General features: G+C 53.8%; 2 protein-coding genes across 3 annotated transcripts; both read left to right on the top strand.

The window, feature by feature from the left end:
* Positions 1 to 3,227: 3,227 nt before the first annotated feature.
* Positions 3,228 to 10,767, top strand: RPS19 (ribosomal protein S19). 2 transcript variants are annotated; one of them, XM_059876706.1, is made up of 6 exons: positions 3,228 to 3,569; positions 3,739 to 3,809; positions 4,093 to 4,193; positions 9,057 to 9,240; positions 9,761 to 9,815; positions 10,702 to 10,767. In XM_059876706.1, the coding sequence occupies exons 2-6, from the start codon at positions 3,739 to 3,741 to the stop codon at positions 10,726 to 10,728; spliced, it is 438 nt and encodes a 145-aa protein (XP_059732689.1). In that variant the 5' UTR covers positions 3,228 to 3,569; the 3' UTR covers positions 10,729 to 10,767.
* A 6,814-nt stretch (positions 10,768 to 17,581) lies between these two features.
* On the top strand, positions 17,582 to 21,271 carry CD79A (CD79a molecule). The gene is made up of 5 exons (NM_174266.4): positions 17,582 to 17,682; positions 19,064 to 19,357; positions 19,582 to 19,700; positions 20,592 to 20,660; positions 20,812 to 21,271. The coding sequence occupies exons 1-5, from the start codon at positions 17,607 to 17,609 to the stop codon at positions 20,923 to 20,925; spliced, it is 672 nt and encodes a 223-aa protein (NP_776691.2). The 5' UTR covers positions 17,582 to 17,606; the 3' UTR covers positions 20,926 to 21,271.
* Positions 21,272 to 21,469: the final 198 nt, after the last annotated feature.

The following is a 21,469-nucleotide window of genomic DNA, read 5'->3' as shown; positions in this document are numbered from 1 at the left end:
GGGGATTCTCCAGGCAGGAATACTAGAGTGGGTTGCCATGCCCTCCTCCATGGGAACTTCCCAACCCAGGAATCAAACCTGGGTCTCCTGCATTGCAGGTGGATAAATCAATTAATAGATAATTTTTATAATACAGAGAGTGAAAAATTCAGGAGACAGACAGACATCCCAAGGGTTTTTCAAAAAGTCTTTGCTTTTGCATTCAAGATAGCAGTAAGTAGTAATATCTTACTCACATTTGTTTCTTAGTCCTCTGCTGTCAAGTTTTTCTTCTTGAACTGTTCCAAGTACGTGGTGACCTGTTGAGCTATTCCAAAGATACTAAGATTTGGAGACCCCCATCCCCATTCCCACTCTTAAAAGGGCCAAACAGAAAGTTCATGCCTGGGAGGATGATTCTGCCTGGGCACTGATTCTGTTTCCTAATGTTACCTACACACCTCTTTTTATTCAAGATAATTGATGGTGATGGCATCCAATTACAACTTGCTGTTTTCCAGTTTGGGGTCTTGAGAAGATGAGTTGCTTCTAATTCTAACAGATTACAGAGCAACAAATCTCTAACACTTCTCAGGACTAGGACTCAGTGCAGGATAACCAAAGGATAACCTAAGTCGGTTTACACCTTCCTTCCCTGACCTTGTTTTAACTTAGATGTATGATTGCCCCTTAACAGACCTGCCTAAGCCTTGTGCCATGCTCTCTCAGTGACAGAGAGCCAAGCTCTACAATCATGGGGGAGGGAAGCATTGCAACATGCTAAGACCCTGCTATTCAGGGCTGACCAAAGGTCCCCAGTACACCAAGCTCACACAGCTGGGAACAGTAAAAGAGAAAGTATAATTTGAGGTTAAAGGATGACATGAGAAAAGGGAGGGGGAAAAAGAAAGTGATGAAGACTGGAGAAAGGAGCTGGGGGCAGGCCACTCCTCATGGACCCATTTCTCTGCAGCCCATCTCCCCTTCTTGTCAGACTTAGCAGGACCTTTTACAATCCTGGCTAGATCTAGTTTGTCTGTCAAATTGTCAGGGCGCCCCCATTGCTTCCCCAACCACTTCCCCAGGGAGAGAGGTGGAGGCTCTGCAGAACTCAGGTGTGGGGAAAAAGGCCGGTTTACAGATTGTTCATGCTCCTACATGGCTGAAGCATCCTTCACTTGCAGTTGTGAGGAGCCAATGGGCTCTTGGCCTCTGACAAGCCTTTGGAGATTAAAGCTAATAGACTGTAAGCACTGTCTCGTATGTCACTCCCTTTCCTAGCACCCATTACCAGGTGAGGAAAGGTGTTGCCCAGGTCCAACAGGGTACTGAGTAAATCATCCCTCTTCTAAGCTTCCTTCATGTATCATCCTCATTCGTGTTCTGCAGAAATCAATGAGTTTCCAGATTTGAAGCATCATCCTGCTCCTCTCCAAAGAGACACCCACTTCAGGAGCTCCTTTTACATTGTGCCCTTTGGGAATCCACACTCTCTTTCACTCAGTCCTGTGTGAACCTGGTCCCCTCCAGACTATGCTCCTTGACCAATGTAGCACCATCATACCACCTACCCCCATCCAGTTCTCTACTCAAACCCTCACTGCCTGATCCACGAGACCTCATCCTGCATCCCTGTCACATTGTGTAGCTGGCTCTGCAGCCGCCAGCGTATATTCACATAGACAATTCTATAACCCATGCCCTACATAGACCCTCATCCTTTTCATCTGACTTAATATCTCTAATAAGCCCCTTAGATAGACTTCCTTACATTCCTCAGGGGCCCTTGGCCCCTAGTTTACAAGCCTGATCACCTGGGCCTGTCCAGCCACGTTCTCCCCTCTAACAGAGCCTGCATGCAACTCCTCTCTGGCCACTCAGCATAAATGACTAAACACGCTGTCTTGATTCCTTAGGAATTTTTTTTTTCCGCTAAAAAGTCCATGTACTGTAACATGGCTTCATCACAACATGAACAACTTCCCACCCTCAAACCATTTTTTAAGAGTTTTTTTCTTTCAAGCAGTTTTGAGGTTCACAGCAAAATTGAGCAGAAAGTAAGAGCTCCCATATTCCCCTCGCTCCCCAAAGCCTCCCCTCCTATCAGCATCACACATCAGAGTAGTACATTTGTTAGAATTGCTGTCTACGCTGACACATTGTAGTTTACATTTAGGATTCATATTTCAATATTTTCTCCTCGCAGCAAGTCAGCAACTTCATCAAACCGCAGGTGTGTCCTCTGTGTTCTTGGACTTTAGTCGGATTAACCTAGATAATGCATGTAACACTGTACATGTTTACCTGTTTCTTGCACAGAGTAGGCACACAAAAAACATTTGCCGATAGAATTAGTATTGTGTGCACTTTGTCTGAAGAGGGGCTTCCCAGGTAAAGAATCTGCCTGCATTGCAGGAGGCCTGGGTTTGATCCCTGGGTTGGGAAGATCCCCTGGAGGAGGGCATGGCAACCTACTCCCCTATTCTTGGCTGGAGAATCCCCATGGGCAGAAGAGCCTGGTGGGATACAGTGCATGGGGTCACAAAGAGTCTGACAGGACTGAGTGACTAAGCACACACACATGTCCGAAGAGACTCGGGCTTTAGGAAGCAGAGCTGAACTTCGAAGGTCCCGCCTCTGCTTCCCTGTTCCTGCCCTTTTCTGCTCCCCGCCTCCAGGGCCTCATTCACACTCCGCTCTCCAGGGCCACGGTGAAGCAATTTCCGCCCTAAGAAGGGTGGGGCTTCCGTCTCCTGCTCTCGCGAGTACTGCTGGTCGAGAAAGGGCGGGCTGGCCGCCTTTCTTCCGTGTCCTTCCTCTGAGCTCCTGGTCACAGTTCCGCCCTTACTAGCCCCACCTTCGGCCAGAAAAGCCACTTCCACTCGGAAAAAGGGGTCGTCCCGCTGGAGGCGCCGGTCTATTTCCTGCCCAGCCAGTTTCCCCGTAACTTCCGCCAGGAGATGCAGCCTCCGCCGCTATTCGTTCCATTCCACGATTGATGCAAACGAAACTAGATTCCCTCCTGCTCGAGATTAGAGCTCCTCACTCTATCTCGCTGCAGGAGAAAGAAGAGCGAGGAGGAAAAAAGCTTCCACCCTCCCACCAAACCCGCCCATGTCCGCGGAGGTGAAGCCGCCTTTGCCCTGAGAGAGGTGGAGCCAGCTTTTTTTGTAAACCCGTTCTCGCGAGCTCTAGGAACTCTCGCGATAACTGACGCCCGACTTGTGCGCCCGGGAAACCCCGTTGCTCCCTTTCCCCTGGCTGGCAGCGCGGAGGCCGCACGGTAAGAAGAGTGCTCCGAAACGACCCGGGCGCGCGGAGTCGGGGCTCGGTTTCCGAGCCCGAGGCACGTGCCTGGGAGCTCCGGGGCACCCGCGTGGGGCCGTCCCGCCCCCTAGAGCCGCGGCCACGTGCGAGCGGCAGGTCTGGACATGTCTGACCCGCGCGGTCCGGAAACCGCGGCTGGGCCAGGTGGACACCCGGGAAAGCGCGGGTGGCGTGGAGGGCAGAATCAGGTGTTTGCTACATACAGCGTCTTCACAAACGGGGTCAGGCAGTGTTAATGCGCCCCAAAGAGACCGTGGTCATCGGTAAGCTCTGTAAGACCCTCAGGCGCCGGGGCCTCTAAAGCGGGGAATTGCAAGTAGGGCCTTCGGAAAGTAAGGGGAGTGCGGCGGTTCCGTCGCCGTGGGGCTGGGCCCCGACCGTTGGCAGTCTTCTCCATCCATCCTGTGTTCTCATGCTCGATCTTGCCCGCAGATGCCTGGAGTTACTGTAAAAGATGTCAACCAGCAGGAGTTCGTCAGAGCTCTGGCAGCCTTCCTCAAAAAGTGAGTGTGGGGACTGGGTGGGGGTCGAGTGGGTGGGGGCTCTGGTCTTGCCCGACGCCTCTGGGCCCTCGGGCTTTCTTTTTCTGGCTGGGGGAGCTTGTTGGAGGTTAGTGTGGAGTCCACTCTTTGTACATGAGGCCTGGGTTGTGTTTGAGTTTCAGTATTTTTCCTGTTGTGGGGCACATTGGGCTCCTGGTGGTGTATAGTTGTGCTGACGGAAGGGAATTGGGATGGAGTTTGTGGAGGCTCCTGAATTGTGCCTTTCTGGCTGTCCTGGTCCCAGGTCCGGGAAGCTGAAAGTCCCTGAATGGGTGGACACCGTCAAGCTGGCCAAGCATAAAGAACTTGCTCCCTACGATGAGAACTGGTTCTACACACGAGCTGGTGAGGAACTGGGGCCTTTGGATGGGGCGTGGAGGGCGGGGTGTCCCCTTTGTGAGGTCTTACTTTTCCCCCAGAAATTCCGAGAGAAATATTTGACTGTCATTGCGTGCTTTGTGTGATGTAGGGTAATTTTGTGTTGTGATATTTGTTCATTTGTAAGCAATTTTACGTGAGGACCCTTGCTTTCCTCGGAGCCTCAAGGGAATCCCAGGGACAATGAATAAAGTGTTCATCTTTTGCCTAGAGGTAGTTCGTTTTCTAGAGAGTCGTTGTGCTTTCAGTTTGTTTCCTGTTTTCATTCAGGTCATCACACTAGCCTATCTCCTCTTTAACAAGATGTTCATAACAAAGGGGTTGGAAATGTGACCCAGTTATTCTAAATCTTGACAAGTCTCAAGTGCTCAGAAAACGTTATGGTCACCCTGTACCACCTCCTTCTCTTAGCCTTTTATTAATCCTTCAGTAAGGACTGACTTAAGTATAGCCCCTGACTGCACAGTGTTAGTACTGTCTTGTCTGTCTTTTTAATGATTGAAGTTTCTCCTGTGTCCCCCATGAAGCTTATTTTGGGAGTGGGGGATGGGATTCAGCCCTGGATTGTTCCAAGGCAGCAGCCTCTGCACAGGCCTTCACTATGGCCTCCCAGCCTCTCCACTCCCAAGCCTTCCTCCTCTGTAAAGTGGGTTCTGTCCTGACCACAGCTTGTCTCCATGTGGGAAGCAGAGTTTAGAAGTTGACAAAACTCCAGCATGACTTTGAGAAGAGCTGGCCTTGGTCAAGTTGCCCAGTACCTCAGAACATGAAGTGTTTGTAGTCTGAGCCCTGATGACTGTGAGGTGAGTGGGGTAGGTAGCTTATCCACCTACTCACTTCAGTGTTTTTAGAAAGAAAGATGGGGAGTGGGACAGCGTGGACAAGACCGCCACTGCCACCCCATCCATCCATCTTGGCAAGCAAGGTTTGTGTGGTCCTGACTGCTTTTTTGTGATGCCCAAAATTTGGAGAGAGAGTAGTTTTTCTCATTTCGTGGGTGAATATGCACGTGTTATATAATCTGTACCTAACAGAAACCTCCCGTATAGGGACTGGTGGTAGCTGATTCACTGTTGATGTCAGAGTGGGCAAGACATGAGGTGTGCCTGCTCCTGAGACCACAACCCACTCGGCCTTGTCATCACTTGGAGTTGGTGGTGGGCAGCTGTCTTCCCTTGGCAACATTCTGTACTTTGAGTTTCTAGGTAGCGGGAGGTTGGGGGGTGGGGAAAGGCCGTGGGTAATACACACCTCGTTGAGCCTGCTGGTCATCTCTGCAGTTGCTGTGGCCCTTTCTGTCCATTGTGTACCTTCCCTAACATCTCACACTGGGTGTGTGCCCTCTGCCTGCCCTGCTGGTCTCCCTCTGGATTTCCAGAGCCCCCTTTTGACTGGACTTTCCCAGCTGGCCTAGTGGCACAGATAGCAGTTCTAGACCGAGGTTTGTCAGGGCACAGACATGGTTACTCGTTTACAGTCACAGCAGAGGCGAGGGTTGGAGCTATGACAGACTACTGTCTGGCCCTTAACAGGAAAAGTTTGCCAACCTCTATTGAAATCTGGAGTGCTCCCACTGAGTTTGTTCAGTTCATACTCCTTAGAGGAGAGTCATGCAAGATAACTTGTTTGCCCAGGAGGAGACTGAGGTACTGACAGATGAAGACCCTGGGAGGGTGTGGCAGGCTGATCTCAGGTGTAGATTACAGGGGCAGGGTAGGTGACAGGGCCTTCTAAGGGTGGTCTGGAAGAGCTGCGGTTATCTGTAGGGATGAATCGCCTCCAGGCAGTGGTGTTGGGGCCAGTGTGTGAGGGATGAGGTGTGGAGATGAACCGTTTCAGGAGAGCAGGGACCTCTGAGGGGAGGAGCAGGGTCAGGGGAGACATTAAGGGCTTTGAATGGGGCACTACATCGTAACCTGGGTAGACACGAGTGCTCAGATGGGCCTGCTTGAGAGGGAGGTAAGGATACGGTGTGTGTCTGGCAGTGAGTGAGCCGCTGCTGGATGGGGCACCTGAATCCCTTCTCCCCGCCACCCCATTTCTTCCTCCCCCCCCCCCCCCCCAGTGCCATACAGCTTGCAAAATCTTCGGTCCCTGCCTGTGGATTGAACCCAGGCTCTGGGCAGTGAGCACAGAGTCCTAACCCCTGGACTGCCAGAGAATTCCCACTGAATTGTAAGGTGGAGGCCAGTCCCAGTCTGAGCAGTTTCCTTTTCCCGCCTTAGGATTCAGTGGGTCAGGATGGAGCCATGAACGTGAAATTAACACGGGCTGTTGGTTTGCTAGGCTGTGAAGACTTGTTTGGTCTGCCGTTTGCCAAGTGGAGTATGACCTGCCCCCTCATCCACTTTGGGGCCCAACAAGACACCTAGCTGGGGTTTGGGGGTGCTGCGTGGTTCCTCCTACAGTTTGAGGCAGGAGTGACTCCTCATCTGGGTCTCCTAAAGGGAGCAGAAGGATGCCTTTGGAGGGGCTGAAGGAAAAGCCATTTGTGGCAAAACCTCGTTCATTGAGGCCATCATAAACACCATTGGGGTGGCCTGGATTTGTGCCCTTACAGCTCTCCTTCAGGAGGAGGGGCTGGGGCCTCGGCCTAGGTCTGAAGGGCTGAGGAGAGGAGGTAAAAGGGGTCAGTGTTTCTGTAGAACTCAATATTTTGACTGTTAATTCCAATTTGTGAAGTTAATACTCCTGCTCTCCCTTGTAACGGGTCAGAAAAATAACCTGCACAAACTGCTGTGATGTGGGGGGGACCTGGTACCTGCCACACCAGGTGGTCGGGGCAGGAGGCCATTGCCATGCCACTTGGCTTATGGGAGTTAGTTCCTCGACCAGGGGTTGAACCCAGGCCCTTGGCAGTGAGAAAGCAGGATCCTAACCGCTGGACCACCAGGGATGTCCCCCACACCTGCTAGTCGTAGTGGTGTTAAGTTGGGCTTTGTTGGGAGTTTGTTCTCTCCCTTTCGCTGCTGGGACTGGAGTACGTTGTCCCCATGAGTACCGTGCCACTAACCACTAGACATGGGTGGGCTGTGTCACAGCTGATGTGGAGCCATGTTGGGATTCAAACTCCAGCTATGAGGCACTCACCCCTTTCCGTGGTGAGATTGGGCTGAGTGCTGTCCTGCTTCGGCAAAATTCACGTCTAGTGTGCAGCCTCTTCTGGGTGTTGGTGAAATTGGGGGTGTTCATCTTAACCCTTCTGTGGGGCTCTCATGCCTTCCATAGCCCAAGTGGAGAGCGGGTCTCCACATGGAACCAGGGCATGGCCAGACAGGTGTCGGTGGCGGGGGAGGTGGCCACTGGGCATCTGCACTGGTCTTGAAGGCCATTTTTCCATGAGGTTACTCCCTTGGCAGAAAGGTTGAGGGAAGGGGGCATCTTATAAGAGGTGAGTCTTTTGATCCTGGCAGTGGGTAGGCTGCTTGATGCCTGGAAGAGGGTCAGAACCCTGGTATAGAGGATGGCATGACTTCCTTGGTAGCTCAGACAGTAAAGCATCTGCCCACAATGCGGGAGACCTATGTTCAATCCCTGGATTGGGAAGATCCCCTGGAGAAGGAAATGTCAACCCACTCCAGTATTCTTACCTGGAAAATTCCATGGATGGAGGAGCCTGGTAGGCTACAGTCGATGGGATCGCAAAGAGTCGGACACGACTGAACGACTTCACTGGCATCTGTCAGCAGGTGGTCACAGTGCAAATCATGGGGACAGAGAGAACCAAGGAGAGTGATGTAAAGGGAGCAGGGCCAGAGGCAGTGATACCAGGGAGAGGCTGCTCAGTGGTCCTGGTGAAGTGGCCCGTGATAGGCCCCTGTAGCCTGTGTCCGCATCTGGAGGTGGGCCGACAATGGGCTGTGTGCAGGAACTGCCTTGGGAGGGGCAGCTGGAGGGGAGGAGGAGCCCACCCCAGCTCTTGACACAGGAGGGTCGTGGACATGGTCCAGTGCCCTGTGACTCTTGGCAGCAAGTCATTATTGAGAAAATAACTTCTGACTCATTTTCAGGACCTGGGAGAATCTTAACGTGCGGGGATCTGGAGTCTCTACCCTTGAGCTTTCATCCAAGTAGGGCCATGTGGTGGCCAGCATCTGGGCCCCAGCTCTTTCAAACCTCAGTGGCTCCCTGAGGTAGAAAACCAGAAGCTTCTGCAGGGCTGTCTGTTCCTCCAGAGCAGCCACACTATCAGGCTGGCTCCAGAGGCCATCTTAGTACTCACAGGAGAGAGCGTAAAAGCAGGTGGCACAGGGCCTGGCGTTCCAGTTGAACAGGAGAGATTTCCAAGGAGACTGGCCAGGGGACTTGCCCGAGCCAGTCTAGGGCTAGAAACCCCAGTCCACAGAGCAGGTTGACGTACCTTCCAGGTTGGGATTGTCCATGGCGTTAGGATGTCAGCACCGCTGCCATGGTGAACCCGAGCTCTTCAGGGCAGGCCTGGGACAGGGGGCAAGCAGTAGGTCCTTTCTACAACTCTCCAGCCCTGCAGAGTTCCCAGACAGCTGGTTGTGGATGGCCATGGCTTAGACGTTTGCTGGGCTCTGTCCGTGAAACCTCAGGTCTGCCTCACCACTTGGCCAGGGCAGTCACAGCTAAGAAAGTCCCGAGGGCAGCAGGAAATGCCTGGTCACATGGCTGCGACAGTCCCTCCACTGCCGGTCCCCCCAGGCTCCTGAACTAGGGGCAGTGGAGCCTTGTGTGCGTTCTCCTGTTCTCCGTTTCCCCGACTGTAAGATGGTGAGACTCTGCTCCCTGTGGAATTCAATGTGTGACTCTGAGCACGGCCTGTGCCTGAGAAAGGTTCTCAAGCCTCCCTTCCCTCCCACCCAGCTTCCACGGCACGGCACCTGTACCTCCGGGGTGGCGCTGGGGTTGGCTCCATGACCAAGATCTATGGGGGGCGCCAGAGGAACGGCGTCATGCCCAGCCACTTCAGCAGAGGCTCCAAGAGCGTGGCCCGGCGGGTCCTCCAAGCCCTGGAGGGGCTGAAAATGGTGGAAAAGGACCAAGATGGGTAAGCCAGCGAGGGGAAGCTGGGCACGTGAGGGGGCTTGGGGCCAGGTCCCCAGTGGTGCCTGAATGGAGGACCATCCTCCTCTGCCCGTCAGGGAGGTGTCAGGTGTGTCCTGGCCCTCGGGCAGGCAGGGGGTTCAGAAGAGTGAGCAGCCGAGGGGCCTCGCCCCGACCTCTCTGGCTGACTACTCCAGGCTCCAGGAAGGTAATTTAGCGACTGTCTGCTTTCATTAGCCTGCTCGTTAACTTTTCCCAATTGATTTTTCGGGGCTTTTGATCTATTGCTTGCAGAAACGACACCCCATCAGCTCAGGATGAGGGGGGGTTCCCATTGCAGCCTCCAGCTTGTTAGAATGCAGCCGACTGGGGACCTGAGTGGGACTTGGCTGGCGTCATGAGGTCCTGCGGCCAGGCGCCTCCTTGGGAAGCCTGACTTGTGTCCAGGAGAGGCCTGGCCTGGGCCAGGGATGCTGGTGCGAGTCCGCGCTCACCTAGGCCTGTGTGACCCTTCTCTCCCACAGGGGCCGCAAACTGACGCCTCAGGGACAGAGAGATCTGGACAGAATCGCTGGACAGGTGAGTGGGGACTTCAGTCACCACCCAGGGGCCTCTGGAGCCTGGATTTTGACAGTTTCCTCCTCTGGAGGGTACAGCCAGGGAAGCAGGGGTGCAGGAGAAAGAACGTTTCTAACAGACTTCCCTTCATGGGGGCTGGGAGACAGGTTGGAATGCAGGGCCCTGGGTGAAGGGAGCCCCGGGCCTGGGTGCAGCCAGCTGGGTCTCTTCTGCAGGGCACGTTCCCTCACAGGGCACGTTCCCTCGCAGGCCAGTCTGTCTCCCCAGGTCAGCCTTCTAATTCTGACTGCAGGGTTTCTTCCTTACTCCTGATAAGGGGCATCAGGCAGGGTGCCCAGAACCTGGCCTCCGTGTGGAGGCCGACTGACTAGGCACCCTGGGCCAGTCTCCCTGTCTGGGGTAGTGCTCTCAGCCACCTCACAAGGTAGTGGCGAGGATTCCTGAGCTGCAGCAGCAGGAGCCCCGGGGCCTGGCATGAAGCTGTTGTTGGTTTTCTTCTTTGTGTGTTGTTGACTTAGGCCCCCTGGGAGCCTTGGACTGTGGAGTCCCTTAGTTTCTCAGTGGCAGACAAGAGTGGCATATTCAGCCGTCTGGGTGCGGGAGGTGGCCTGGCAGGCGGTAGGGACAGTGCAGGGCCTGGCACCAGCAGCAGTGTGGATTGGGTTAATGGGCAGAGGTCAGAATCATACTACAGTGCTCTCGTGAGTCCCGGTTTCTGCTTCTGTAAAAGGGGGAAGTGCCCGAGGCTGTGAGCCTCTGGTGAGATCAATACATAGGAAACCACAAGTCAGGAGGCCTGGTGCCCCCTGGTTAGTGGGGAGCTTCGGTGAAGTGCCCCAGCACAGGGCCACAGCTGATCGTAACTATTTGTCTATCTTTCCCACAGGTGGCAGCTGCCAACAAGAAGCATTAGAACAAATGATGCTGGGTTAATAAATTGCCTCGTTCGTAACCCCGGTCTGGGTCTCCTGTTTTGGGGGGTGGGGCAGGAGGACGGAGTGCTTCCCTTCCTTTGTGAAAGAGGCGCCAGGGGCTTCCTGGATCGCTGTAGTACTCAGCAGCCCCAGAAGCCTGAGGCCTGGCTTCCAGATTCAAACGGGTTCTACCCCAAGTGGGCAAGGTGCTGGTGCGCGACCCAGGGCCTTTGCGTGTCCGCAGAGCAAGTCTCCAAAAAAAGAAACTGAAAGTTCAAGCAGTGGCCCTGCTGGAGCAAAGCAGGAGGGGCCCTGGGGCTCAAGTGCTGCTTCCCTGGAAGGAAGTGGGCAGGGGCAGCCGCCCTCACTCCGGGCGGTCCTTGTGTGCCTTCCGCCCAAGGTTTTGACCTCTGCCTCTGTGCACTTCCTTTCCCTGATCTACTTGGGATCCCTAGCCTGGGCCCTGCTATACCCCCTTCAACCAGGGGAAGCTGCAGCATGGACCCAGTTGGGACCAGGGTGCTAACTTCCTTCCCCAGGGGAGGGATGTAACACCTGCACAGAGGCTGTGGTCTGGGGCCCACTCCGTGCCCTGCCCCCTCTGGGTCTCCGTGGTGATTGGCTCTTGGCATTGATGGGACCTTCCCTGGTAGCTCAGACGGTAAAGAATGCTTCCCTTGCAGAAGGGAATGGCTGCCCACTCCAGTATTACTGCCTGGACAATTCCATGGACAGAGGAACCTGGTAGGCTCCAGTCCATGGGGTCACAGAGTCAGACACTGAGCAGCTTTGAATCTTAGAGGGAGAAGCCTTACCATCCTAAGAACCAGGCCCACCTCCCAGCTGGGGAAAGCCAAAATGCTGAGGCTAACCTGTCTAGGCCACAACCCCTGAGGTTCCTCCACCCTAAGTTACCACTGAGATCAGACCTAGTGCCATGCCTGACTTCTGGACTCGGAGTGACATGGGTTTGAGTTCCACTACTGCCCATAATTGCTACGATCCTGAGCAGCTTACCCTCAGCCTGCTCTTGTTTGTAAAGCTACTTATTCCTGCCTGAGGGATTCTGGGAGAGTCCCTGTCGGCTCAAAGCCGCATACCTGGTGTACCGAGATGTTCCAAGTGAAAATACCAGACCACGGAGTCACAGACCTTTGGTACTACTGCCCCCAGCTCAAAGTTGTCAGGGCTGGGAGTTACTGATGTGAACACTAGACTACAGCCTACCAGTGTTTCTACCCGAGTACTCCAGTCACTCTAGTGTCCGAAACCTTGTGACCCCACGGACTGCAGCGCTCCAGGCTTCCCTGTCCATCGCCAACTCCTGGAGCTTACTCAAACTTACCCATCATGTAGGTGATGCCATTCAGCCATCTCATCCTCTGTCTTCCCTTCGGCCTTCAATCTTTGCCAGCATCTGTCTTTTCCAATGAGTCAGTTCTTCGCATCAGGTGGCCAAAGTAATCGGAGTTTTAGCTTCAGCATCAGTCCTTCCAATGAATATTCAGGACTGATTTACTTTAGGATGCGCTGGATCTCCTTGCAGTCCAAGGGACTTGGAAGAGACTCCTCCAACACCACAGTTCAAAGGTGTCAATTTTTTGGGACTCAGCATCTTTTTGGTCCAACTGTCAAATTCATACATGACTGCTGGAAAAAACCATAGCTTTGCCTAGACAGACCTTTGTTGGTAAAGTCATGTCTCTGCTTTTTAACATGCTGTCTAGGTTGGTCATAGCTTTTCTTCCAAGGAGCAAGCGTTTTTTAATTTCCTGGCTGTAGTCACCATCTGCAGTGATTTTGGAGCCCAAGAAAGTCTGTCACTGTTTCCATTGTTTCCTCATCTATTTGCCATGAAGTGATGGGACCGCATGCCATAATCTTACTTTTCTGAGTGTTGAGTTTTAAGCCAACTTTTTCACTCTGCTCTTCATCAAGAGGCTCTTTAGTACTTCTTCCATTTCTGCCATAAGGGTGGTGTCATCTGTGTATCTAAGGTTATTGATATTTTTCCCAGCAATCTTGATTCCAGCTTGTGCTTCATCCAGCCAGGCATTTCACATGATGTACTCTAAATATTAAGTTAAATAAGCAGGGTGACAATATACAGCCTTGACATACTCCTTTCCCGATTTGGAACCAGTCTGTTCCATGTTCAGTTCTAACTTGCTTCTTGACCTGCATACAGGTTTCTCAGGGGCTTCCCTTGTGGCTCAGCTGGTAAACAATCTGCCTGCAATGCAGGAGACCTGGGTTGGGAAGGTCCCCTGGAGAAGGGAAAGGCTACCCACTGCAGTATTCTGGCCTGGAGAACCCCATGGACTGTATAATCCATGGGGGTCGCAGAGTCAGTCACGACAGAGTCTGAAGTACTAGAGGTGCTGTATAACCATATCACTTAATACTTTTGTGAAGTAGGTGCCCAAACACACCCACTGTTTCAGTTCAGTCGCTCAGTCGTGTCGAACTGCGACCCCATGAAATCACACCAGGCCTCCCTGTCCATCACCAACTCCTGGTGTCCACCCAAACCCATGTCCATTGAGTCAGTGATGCCATCCAACCATCTCATCCTCTGTCGTCCCCTTCTCCTCCTGCCCTCAATCTTACCCAGCATCAGGGTCTTTTCAAATGAGTCAGCTCTTCACATCCAGTGGCCAAAGTATTGGAGTTTCAGCTTCAACATTGTTTGGAGATGGGAAAAAGTAGTCACAGGATGCATGATTTTCCTCATGACCTACAGCTAGGAGGTGGCAAAGCCAGCATTTGGTAGCTACAGCCAGCTACCTGGGCTGTAGCCCCTGAAGGCCTTAGAAATGAGGAAAATGAGACCCAAAGGGTTACACTCCTGGGCATGGCCTTGAGCCAGTCACTCCTTGTTTGGGACCTAAGTTTCCTCTGGTCGATTGAGAATGAAATTTCCCAGAATTGTCCTGGGAATGCAATGCCAAGCATCTGGTTAGCTTGCCCAGTGCCAGATACCAGGGGTGCTGGGTAAGTGGGTCGTGGAAGTGCCCAAACCAGCCTGCCTGAGAGGGCCTGCAATGCGTCGGATGCACCCCTCTGGCCACTGGGGGGCAGTCAAGGTCCTGAAAACCAGCTTGGCCAGGAGTGATGCTGAAAGAGGTGAATTCCCAGGGTTGCAGTGACTGGACCACCCAGGTATCTTCCTACGTGGGAGTCAGAAGGAGGAACTTTAGTACAGAGGGGCTTATAACCCCCTATACAGAGAGGAGCCCAACGGAACACCTGGGTCCCTGGAGGGAAGGGGGGAGGGTCCAAGGGCCAGAGAAGAGGAAGTGTGTCCTAGGAACCCTGCTCTGTGATATTCTTACAGCCTCACAAGGTAGAGGGGTTGTGCCCAAGTTACAGGAGGAGAAACTGAGGCTCAGATGACCAGAGCTGAGATTCAAACCCAGGAGGTGTGATCTCTTGAGGCCCACGTCCTTCTGTGTGGGTGACATTTGAACTTTTTTAAAATTACAAAAGACTTCAATACACAAAACAGTATAATAGTGTAACAAGGACCCATGAACCCACTACCCAGCTTAAAAAGTAAAACGACCTAAAACTAAGAGAGACAAAGCCTTCTGTGTACCCTTCCCCCAGAGGGAAGCCCCCTTGCGAGTGGGGTGTCACTCCCCTGCATGGGCTCACCCCTTTCCTGCACACACGTTTCCCTAACAGCACACGTTGCTTTGCCTTTTGAAAACAAGTCAGCTGGATCCTGCCACAGTCCATTTCTTCTCATTTTTTTGTTGGTCCTGAGACGCAGCCCTGTTGACAAGAAGCTCGGACTCTTCTGCTGTGTGCTACTTTATTGACAACCAATACTTAGGCCACCTGATGCGAAGAGCTGACCCATTGGAAAAGACCCTGATGCTGGGAAAGGAAAGCAATGACAGAGGATGAGATGGTTGGATGGCATCACCGACTCAATGGACATGAGTTTGAGCAAACTCCAAGAGATGGTGAAGGACAGGGAAGCCTGGCACGCTGCAGTCCATGGGGTCGCCAAGAGTCGGGTACGACTGAGCAACCAAACAACAGCCAGCAGCCCACTCCAGTATTCTTGCCTGGACAATCCCATGGATAGAGGAGCCTGATGGGCTACAGTCTATGGGGTTGCAAGAGTCAGACACGACTTAGCGACTAAACCACCACCACCGTGAGTTTAGTTCAGTCGCTCAGTCGTGTCCGACTCTGCAACCCCATGGACTGCAGCATGCCAGGCCTCCCTGTCCATCACCAACTCCCAGAGCTTACCTAAACTCATGTCCACTGAGTTGGTGATGCTATCCAACCATCTCATCCTCTGTCGTCCCCTTCTCCTCCTGCCTTCAATCTTCCCCAGTATCAGGGTCTTTTCAGATGAGTCAGCTCTTCACATCAGGTGGCCAAAGTACTGGAGTTTCAGCTTCAACATCAATCCTTCCAATGAACACTCAGGACTGATTTCCTTTAGGATGCACTGGTTGGATCTCCTTGCAGTCCAAGGGACTCTCTAGAGTCTTCTCCAACACCACAGTTCAAAAGAGTCAATTCTTCGGCACTCAGCATTCTTTTTGGTCCAACTCTCACATCCATACATGACCACTGGAAAAACCACAACCTTGACTAGACACACCTTTGTTGGCAAAGTAATGTCTCTGCTTTTTAATATGCTGTCTAGGTTGGTCATAACTTTTCTTCCAGGGAGTAAGTGTCTTTTAATTTCCTGGCTGCAGTCACCATCTGCAGTGATTTTGGAGCCCCCAAAAATAAAGTCAGCCACTGTTTCCACTGTTTCCCCATCTATTTGCCATGAAGTGATGGGACCGCATGTCATGATCTTACTTTTCTGAATGTTGAGTTTTAAGCCAACTTTTTCACTCTCCTCTTTTACTTTCATCAAGAGGCTCTTTAGTTCTTCTTCACTTTCTGCCATAAGGGTGGTGTCATCTGTATATCTGAGGTTATTGATATTTCTCCTGGCAATCTTGATTCCAGCGTGTTCTTCATCCAGCCCATCATTTCTTATGATGGGATTTTTTTAATTTTGGGGGGATGCTTGGACTCTTCACATAAGTTAAATAAGCAGGGTGACAATATACAGCCTTGACGTACTCCTTACCATAGCTCCATGTATACGTTCATTCTCCTATAAAGGAATTTCTCATCTGTTTCCCAGTTTTGGCTGCCAAAAATCTCCCTGCCATGAATTTCTTCCTAGGTGTCCCCTTATGTGTGTGTGTCTTATATGTGTGTGCACATGTGTGACATGGGCCCCTAACAGCTCACAAACATCTCAACAACTTCATATCATTCCACTCCCCCACCCCTCAGGCTTCATTTTCCTCCCACTTGACCTAAAATGATGTTCAAAGGAACCTGGGCACACGTGAGTGACTTGGAATCCCTGCTCTGCCACCAGAGTGTAACACTGGGCAAGTGACAGATGGTGCCCCTCTCTGTGATGGCCTGAGTTTCCCCCCTTTAAATTGGTGGGGGTGGGGGCGGTAAGTGGCCTACCCTACTGACCTGTGGCTGAAATGAAAGAACACCAGGAAAGAGCCCATTGTGGCCCTTGGATGTCAGGAATATCATCTTAAGTCACAGCACCAGGGAGATATTTTCATCCTCATCTCTTGGATTAAAAATGCTGAACCTCAGGGACTTCCCTGGTGGTCCAGTGGCTAAGACTCCATGCTCCTAATGCAGGGGGCCCGGGTTCAATCCCTGATCAGGGAACTAGAACCCACATGCCACAATTTACTAGAGTTCGTATGTCACAATTAAGACCCTGCGCTGCCACATAAATAAAATGATACATATATACATTTTTAAATGCCGAAGCTCAGAAAGGAAAGCCATCACCTAGTCACAGAATTGGTGAGCCTGCCTCATTTATTTCTCATGTGTGTATGTTAGTTGCTCAGTCGTGTCTGACTCCATGGAATTCTCCAGGCAAGAATACTGGAATGAGTAGCCATTCCCTTCTCCAGGGGTTCTTCCTGCATCTCCTTGTATGTATGTGCGCATGGGATTGAACCATTGTCTCCTGCCTTGGCAGGTGGATTCTTTACCACTGAGCCACCAGGGAAGCCCTTATTCCTCATAAACATTAATAATAACCAACCTTTACTGAGCACCTATCCACGTGCCGGGGTCTTGTGTTCAGCGCTGTGCATGTACAACCTCTAAATTCTCCTTTCCAACCCCAAGAAGGGAGGACACAGAGGCTCAGGGAAGCCGCCCTGCAAGGCAGGGGACGTGGGTTTGAACCCTGGTCAGGGAACTAAGATCCCACATGCCATAAGGCAATAAGCCCAGGGCCACAACTAGAGAATCTGTGTGCCCCAGCGAAGGATCCCGCATGACACAGCAAAGATCTCATATGCTGCGACTGAGACCCAATGCAACCAAATAAATTAATAAGTATTTTAAAAAAAGAAGTGAGGACACAGAGGCTCAGAGAGGGGACAAGTTTTGCCCAAGGCCAATGAGAGGCAACGACCAAGCTTGGAACCACCACCACCCTTGACTGCCTGTGTGCAGCAGGCCCCCCAAACCCTAGCTCCCTCGGGCGGGGCGGGTTTCCTTTCCAGTGACGAGCCAGGCCTTGAACCAATCTCTTCCCCCCACCCAAGCAGCCTCCTCTCAGGGGAGTTGTGGTGGCCACAGGTGCAAGGAGCGGTTCCTCTCCACTCACGGCCTGAAGCCTCCTCCACCAGGGGCTTCCCCCTAGCCCGCCAGCCAAAGAGCCCAGCAGTGGGGCCAGCGAAGCCCATCTCCGCAGGGCCGGGCAGGAAGTGGGGCGGGGTTTGGGGCTCAGCCGAGGTGGGATCTGGTACCCCAGGACTGCTGCAACCCAGACTAACCAACCCACTGGGAGAAGATGCCTGAGGGTCCCCAAGCCCTGCAAAGCCCGCCTGCCACCATCTTTCTCCTCCTGATCTCCGCTGCTGGCCTGGGTACGTGGTTAACAGGCAGGTGCTGGGGGAGTCAGTAGTGGGAACTGGGAGATTGCTGAGAGAGGCCCCAGGCAGAGGGGGAGGGAGAGGAGCTGGCAGGAGGCAGGCTAGAAAAGACCCTGTAGAAACTGCATCTGTCTGCTTGATTGTCCCAAACAGGCCGGTGGGAAGCTGGAGGGGGCTCAGCGAAGTTGAAGGCGCGCGTCCTGGCCCGGTGGAGGGAGGCAGGGGCAGGAGACATCTTCCCCACCCGCTCGCCCCCCAGATCAAAATAAGGAACTAAGGTTGCCCTTGACTGACTGAGCTCCAGAGCTGGGGGCAGGGACGGGAACGGTGGTGGGTAGCGGTAGCGGTCAGCTTCAGTGGGGAGAAAAAGCTTTCTCCTTTTCTGCCTTGAATCCTAGTCCTCACCTCTACTTAGGGAACCCCTTCTCAATGTTGGGGGAGTAGGTGACCTTCCCCCTTGCCCTCCCACACAATGCCAGCTGGCAGGGCTGTGACCACCCTGTTTGACCGAGGAGTTGAGAGAGGCGGCCAGTCACCCCAAATTTCCACTGGGAGCTGAGATTGGAGTGACTCCCCCGGTTGCTGTCTCTTGCCCCACTTCCTCCTCCTTCTCTCTTCCTCACCTCTGCCCTCCTCCTTCCAAAAGAGGCAGAGCCAGCCATGCGGACTGGCCCAGGAGGAGGGGCACAGAACTGGGCCTACCGCCCCCCCACCGTTTCTGGGCCGCCCCATCTCCTTCCACCCAGCTGAGGCCCTCCCAGCCCTAACCAGCTAGCTCAGCCCAGTCCCTGACCTCACCCCTGGCCCTCAGCTTGACACCCTGGGGTGGGCCCAGGGTCACAGGGCAGGGCAGGCTCACAAACTGGCAGGAAGAGGCCCAGGGCCAGGGGACTCCTGCTGCCGTGGGTCGCAGCTGGCCCACTGGTAGAATGGGTCGATGACAGAACCGATTTCTATGGGTTCTGTGATAATTACACAAAGTAAATAAAGTGCCAGTGTGGGGCTGGGCAGGGGCTGGGTGAGAAAATAATCCAGGAGGGCCTTCAGGAGGAGGTGATGCCCAAACTGATTTTGGAAAGAGCTTCCTGGCCTGGGGCACTGCTAGTCCTAGGGAACTGCCTATTCAAGTGCCAGCGAGCTCAGAGGGCATGGAAGCACAGAGGAGGGGGAAGAGGGAGGAGGTGGCTCTGAAGGGGCAAGTGGGGACACCCCCCAGCCCCCTGCCCTCCACTCTGGGTGTGTCACTCACACTTCTCCACACCCCACCCCACACACACATACACACACAGCCAGGAGGAGTCCTGCAGCTACCAGGGGTCAAGCTGGGTCAGTGTCCCCATTGGCTGTCCCTGACCCATCTGCCTCCTCTCTGCAGGCCCCGGGTGCCAGGCCCTGTGGGTGGAGTGGGGCCCACCCTCGGTGACGGTGAGCGTGGGGGAGGAGGTGCGCCTCCAGTGCACGCACAATGGCAGCAACACCAACGTTACGTGGTGGCACGTCCTCCAAAGCAACTCCTCATGGCCCCCTGTGATGTATCGCGGGGACGTGGGTGCCGGGGGCGAGCTGATCATCAAACCAGTGAACAAGACTCACAGGGGCATGTATAGGTGCCAAGTCAGTGATGGCAAGAAGATTCAGCGCTCCTGCGGGACGTACCTCCGCGTGCGAGGTGAGTGCCCATCCCGTCCATCCGCCGGGAAGGCGGGTTGGAGCCCGTGCCTGCATCGCCTGCATCTCGGGCATCCTGGGTCTCCGGCTTTCACGCAGTGGCCAGTCTTCTCACCTGTAAAGCGGGAGCGGCTTCCACGGTCTTGGGCCTCGCTGGAGGGGGCGTGACCTAGGGGCGTGGCCATGGGGCAAGGTGGGGCTCTGAGCCGTATTCCCTCCTCACAGACCCGCTCCCTAGGCCCTTCCTGGACATGGGGGAGGGCACCAAGAACAACATCATCACCGCCGAGGGCATCATCCTCCTCATCTGCGCCGTGGTGCCTGGAACACTGCTGCTCTTCCGGGTGAGCCTGCCCCCCAGGCCCACCCCGCGGGGACTAGCGGACCCCCAAGAGTCCCTCCCGCCTAGAACTTGGCAGAATGGCAGCACCCACCTCCCAGGCGCCGAGGGCCTGAAAATTTAATAGAATGAACGCATTTGAAACTGTGCTGGGACCAGAGGGGCGTCCTTGCTCAGTCTCCCCTCAGGGTTCTCTTCACCTCTGGCCCCAGGGATGTCTCACTGGCCCCCTCTATCCAGGAGGGCTGTACCCTTCAGATGTAGCCAAGGCTGGGGGAGATGGGAACTGGTGTCATCCCGGAGTGTCTGACCCCCACCAGCGTCTCTTTGGCATGCATGTGTGCTCAGTCGCTAAGCAGTGTCCTGTTCTTTTGCACCCCGTGGACTGTAGCCCACCAGGCTCCTCTGTCCATGGGATTTCCTAGGCAAGAATACCTGAGTAAGAATACCTGGCTCAGCAGTAAAAGAATCCACCTGCAATGCAGGAGACGTTGGTTCCATCCTTAGGTCAGGAAGATCCCCTGGAGACGGGAATGGCAACCCACTCCAGTATTCTTGCCTGGAGAATCCCATGGACAGAGGAGCCTGGCAGGCTACTGGCCACAGGATCGCAAAAAATGTCGGACACAACCGAGCGACTAAAACAACAACAAATTCTCTTTAGGCCACAAGACAACTATAGCCACTTAGTACTATTGCTCTATTTGTGGGGAAGAATGGGCAGTGGTACAATCAAAAGGATACTGGCTTGGACCCAGAGTGGCCTGCCACTTACAGGATATGTGACTCTGGGCATGTCCCTTAACTCCTGGCCTCCAGGAGGGTCTGAAAACATGATCTCTATCCACGGCCCCCCCTCCGCCCCCACTCACTGAAGCTCCCCATCCCTCAACAGAAACGATGGCAGAACATGAAATTCGGGGCTGATATCCAGGATGACTACGAAGACGAAAATCTCTATGAGGTGAGTGGAAGGAAGGTGGGGGCAGGTGCAGAGCGGGGGCAGGTCTGCGGAGTAGGGTGGGGGGGTCTCCTAGGGCTCCTCCTTGAGGCTGGTTGGGGGCAGGGAACCGGGCCTCGGGGCACTGAGGCCCACCACCCTGTTTCCTCCCCAGGGCCTGAACCTTGATGACTGCTCCATGTATGAGGACATCTCCCGGGGCCTCCAGGGTACCTACCAGGACGTGGGCAGCCTCCACATCGGAGATGCTCAGCTGGAGAAGCCGTGACCCTGCTGGGCTGACCCGCCATGCACCCAACCCGTGTTTCACCCTACTTCCCCCCGAAGCCGCTCTCTTTTCACAATCTTTCCTGGGAGTGTCCTGACTCAACTTCCCCCTGGGACTGTCCACTCTTCTTCCCTCTAGGTCATCCTCGTCCTCATCCCCTCCACACACCCTAACTGATCCTCCCCCTATTGCCTTTCCCTGGCTTCCCCCACCCACCCACCCAGCGGGTGATGAGCCCTTACTCACTGCCTCTAGGGGAGCTGAACGTAGCAGCCTCCTTAGTGTCACCTCCCCTCTGCCTGCTCTGTCATGGCCACTTAGTGATAATAAATCCTTCCCAACGGCAGACCTTCGCAGGAGTCATGGATCTCGTGGGGACCATTCCCCTTCCTTTTCTGAAACCGAGAAATCCAGGACATCAGCCCCCTCCTCCCCCAGCCCCTGTCCACTCCCCACACCTGGGACCAGGTAGCCAGTCTTGGCCATCTCCTGAAAATACAAGAAGTGTCTTGGGAAGGGTCCTACCCCAGGCTCTGTGCCTCAG

This window comes from Bos taurus, chromosome 18 (genome assembly GCF_002263795.3).
Source record: "Bos taurus isolate L1 Dominette 01449 registration number 42190680 breed Hereford chromosome 18, ARS-UCD2.0, whole genome shotgun sequence".
Taxonomy (NCBI): Eukaryota; Metazoa; Chordata; class Mammalia; order Artiodactyla; family Bovidae; genus Bos; species Bos taurus.
This window is presented reverse-complemented; position numbering and strand designations above follow the sequence as displayed.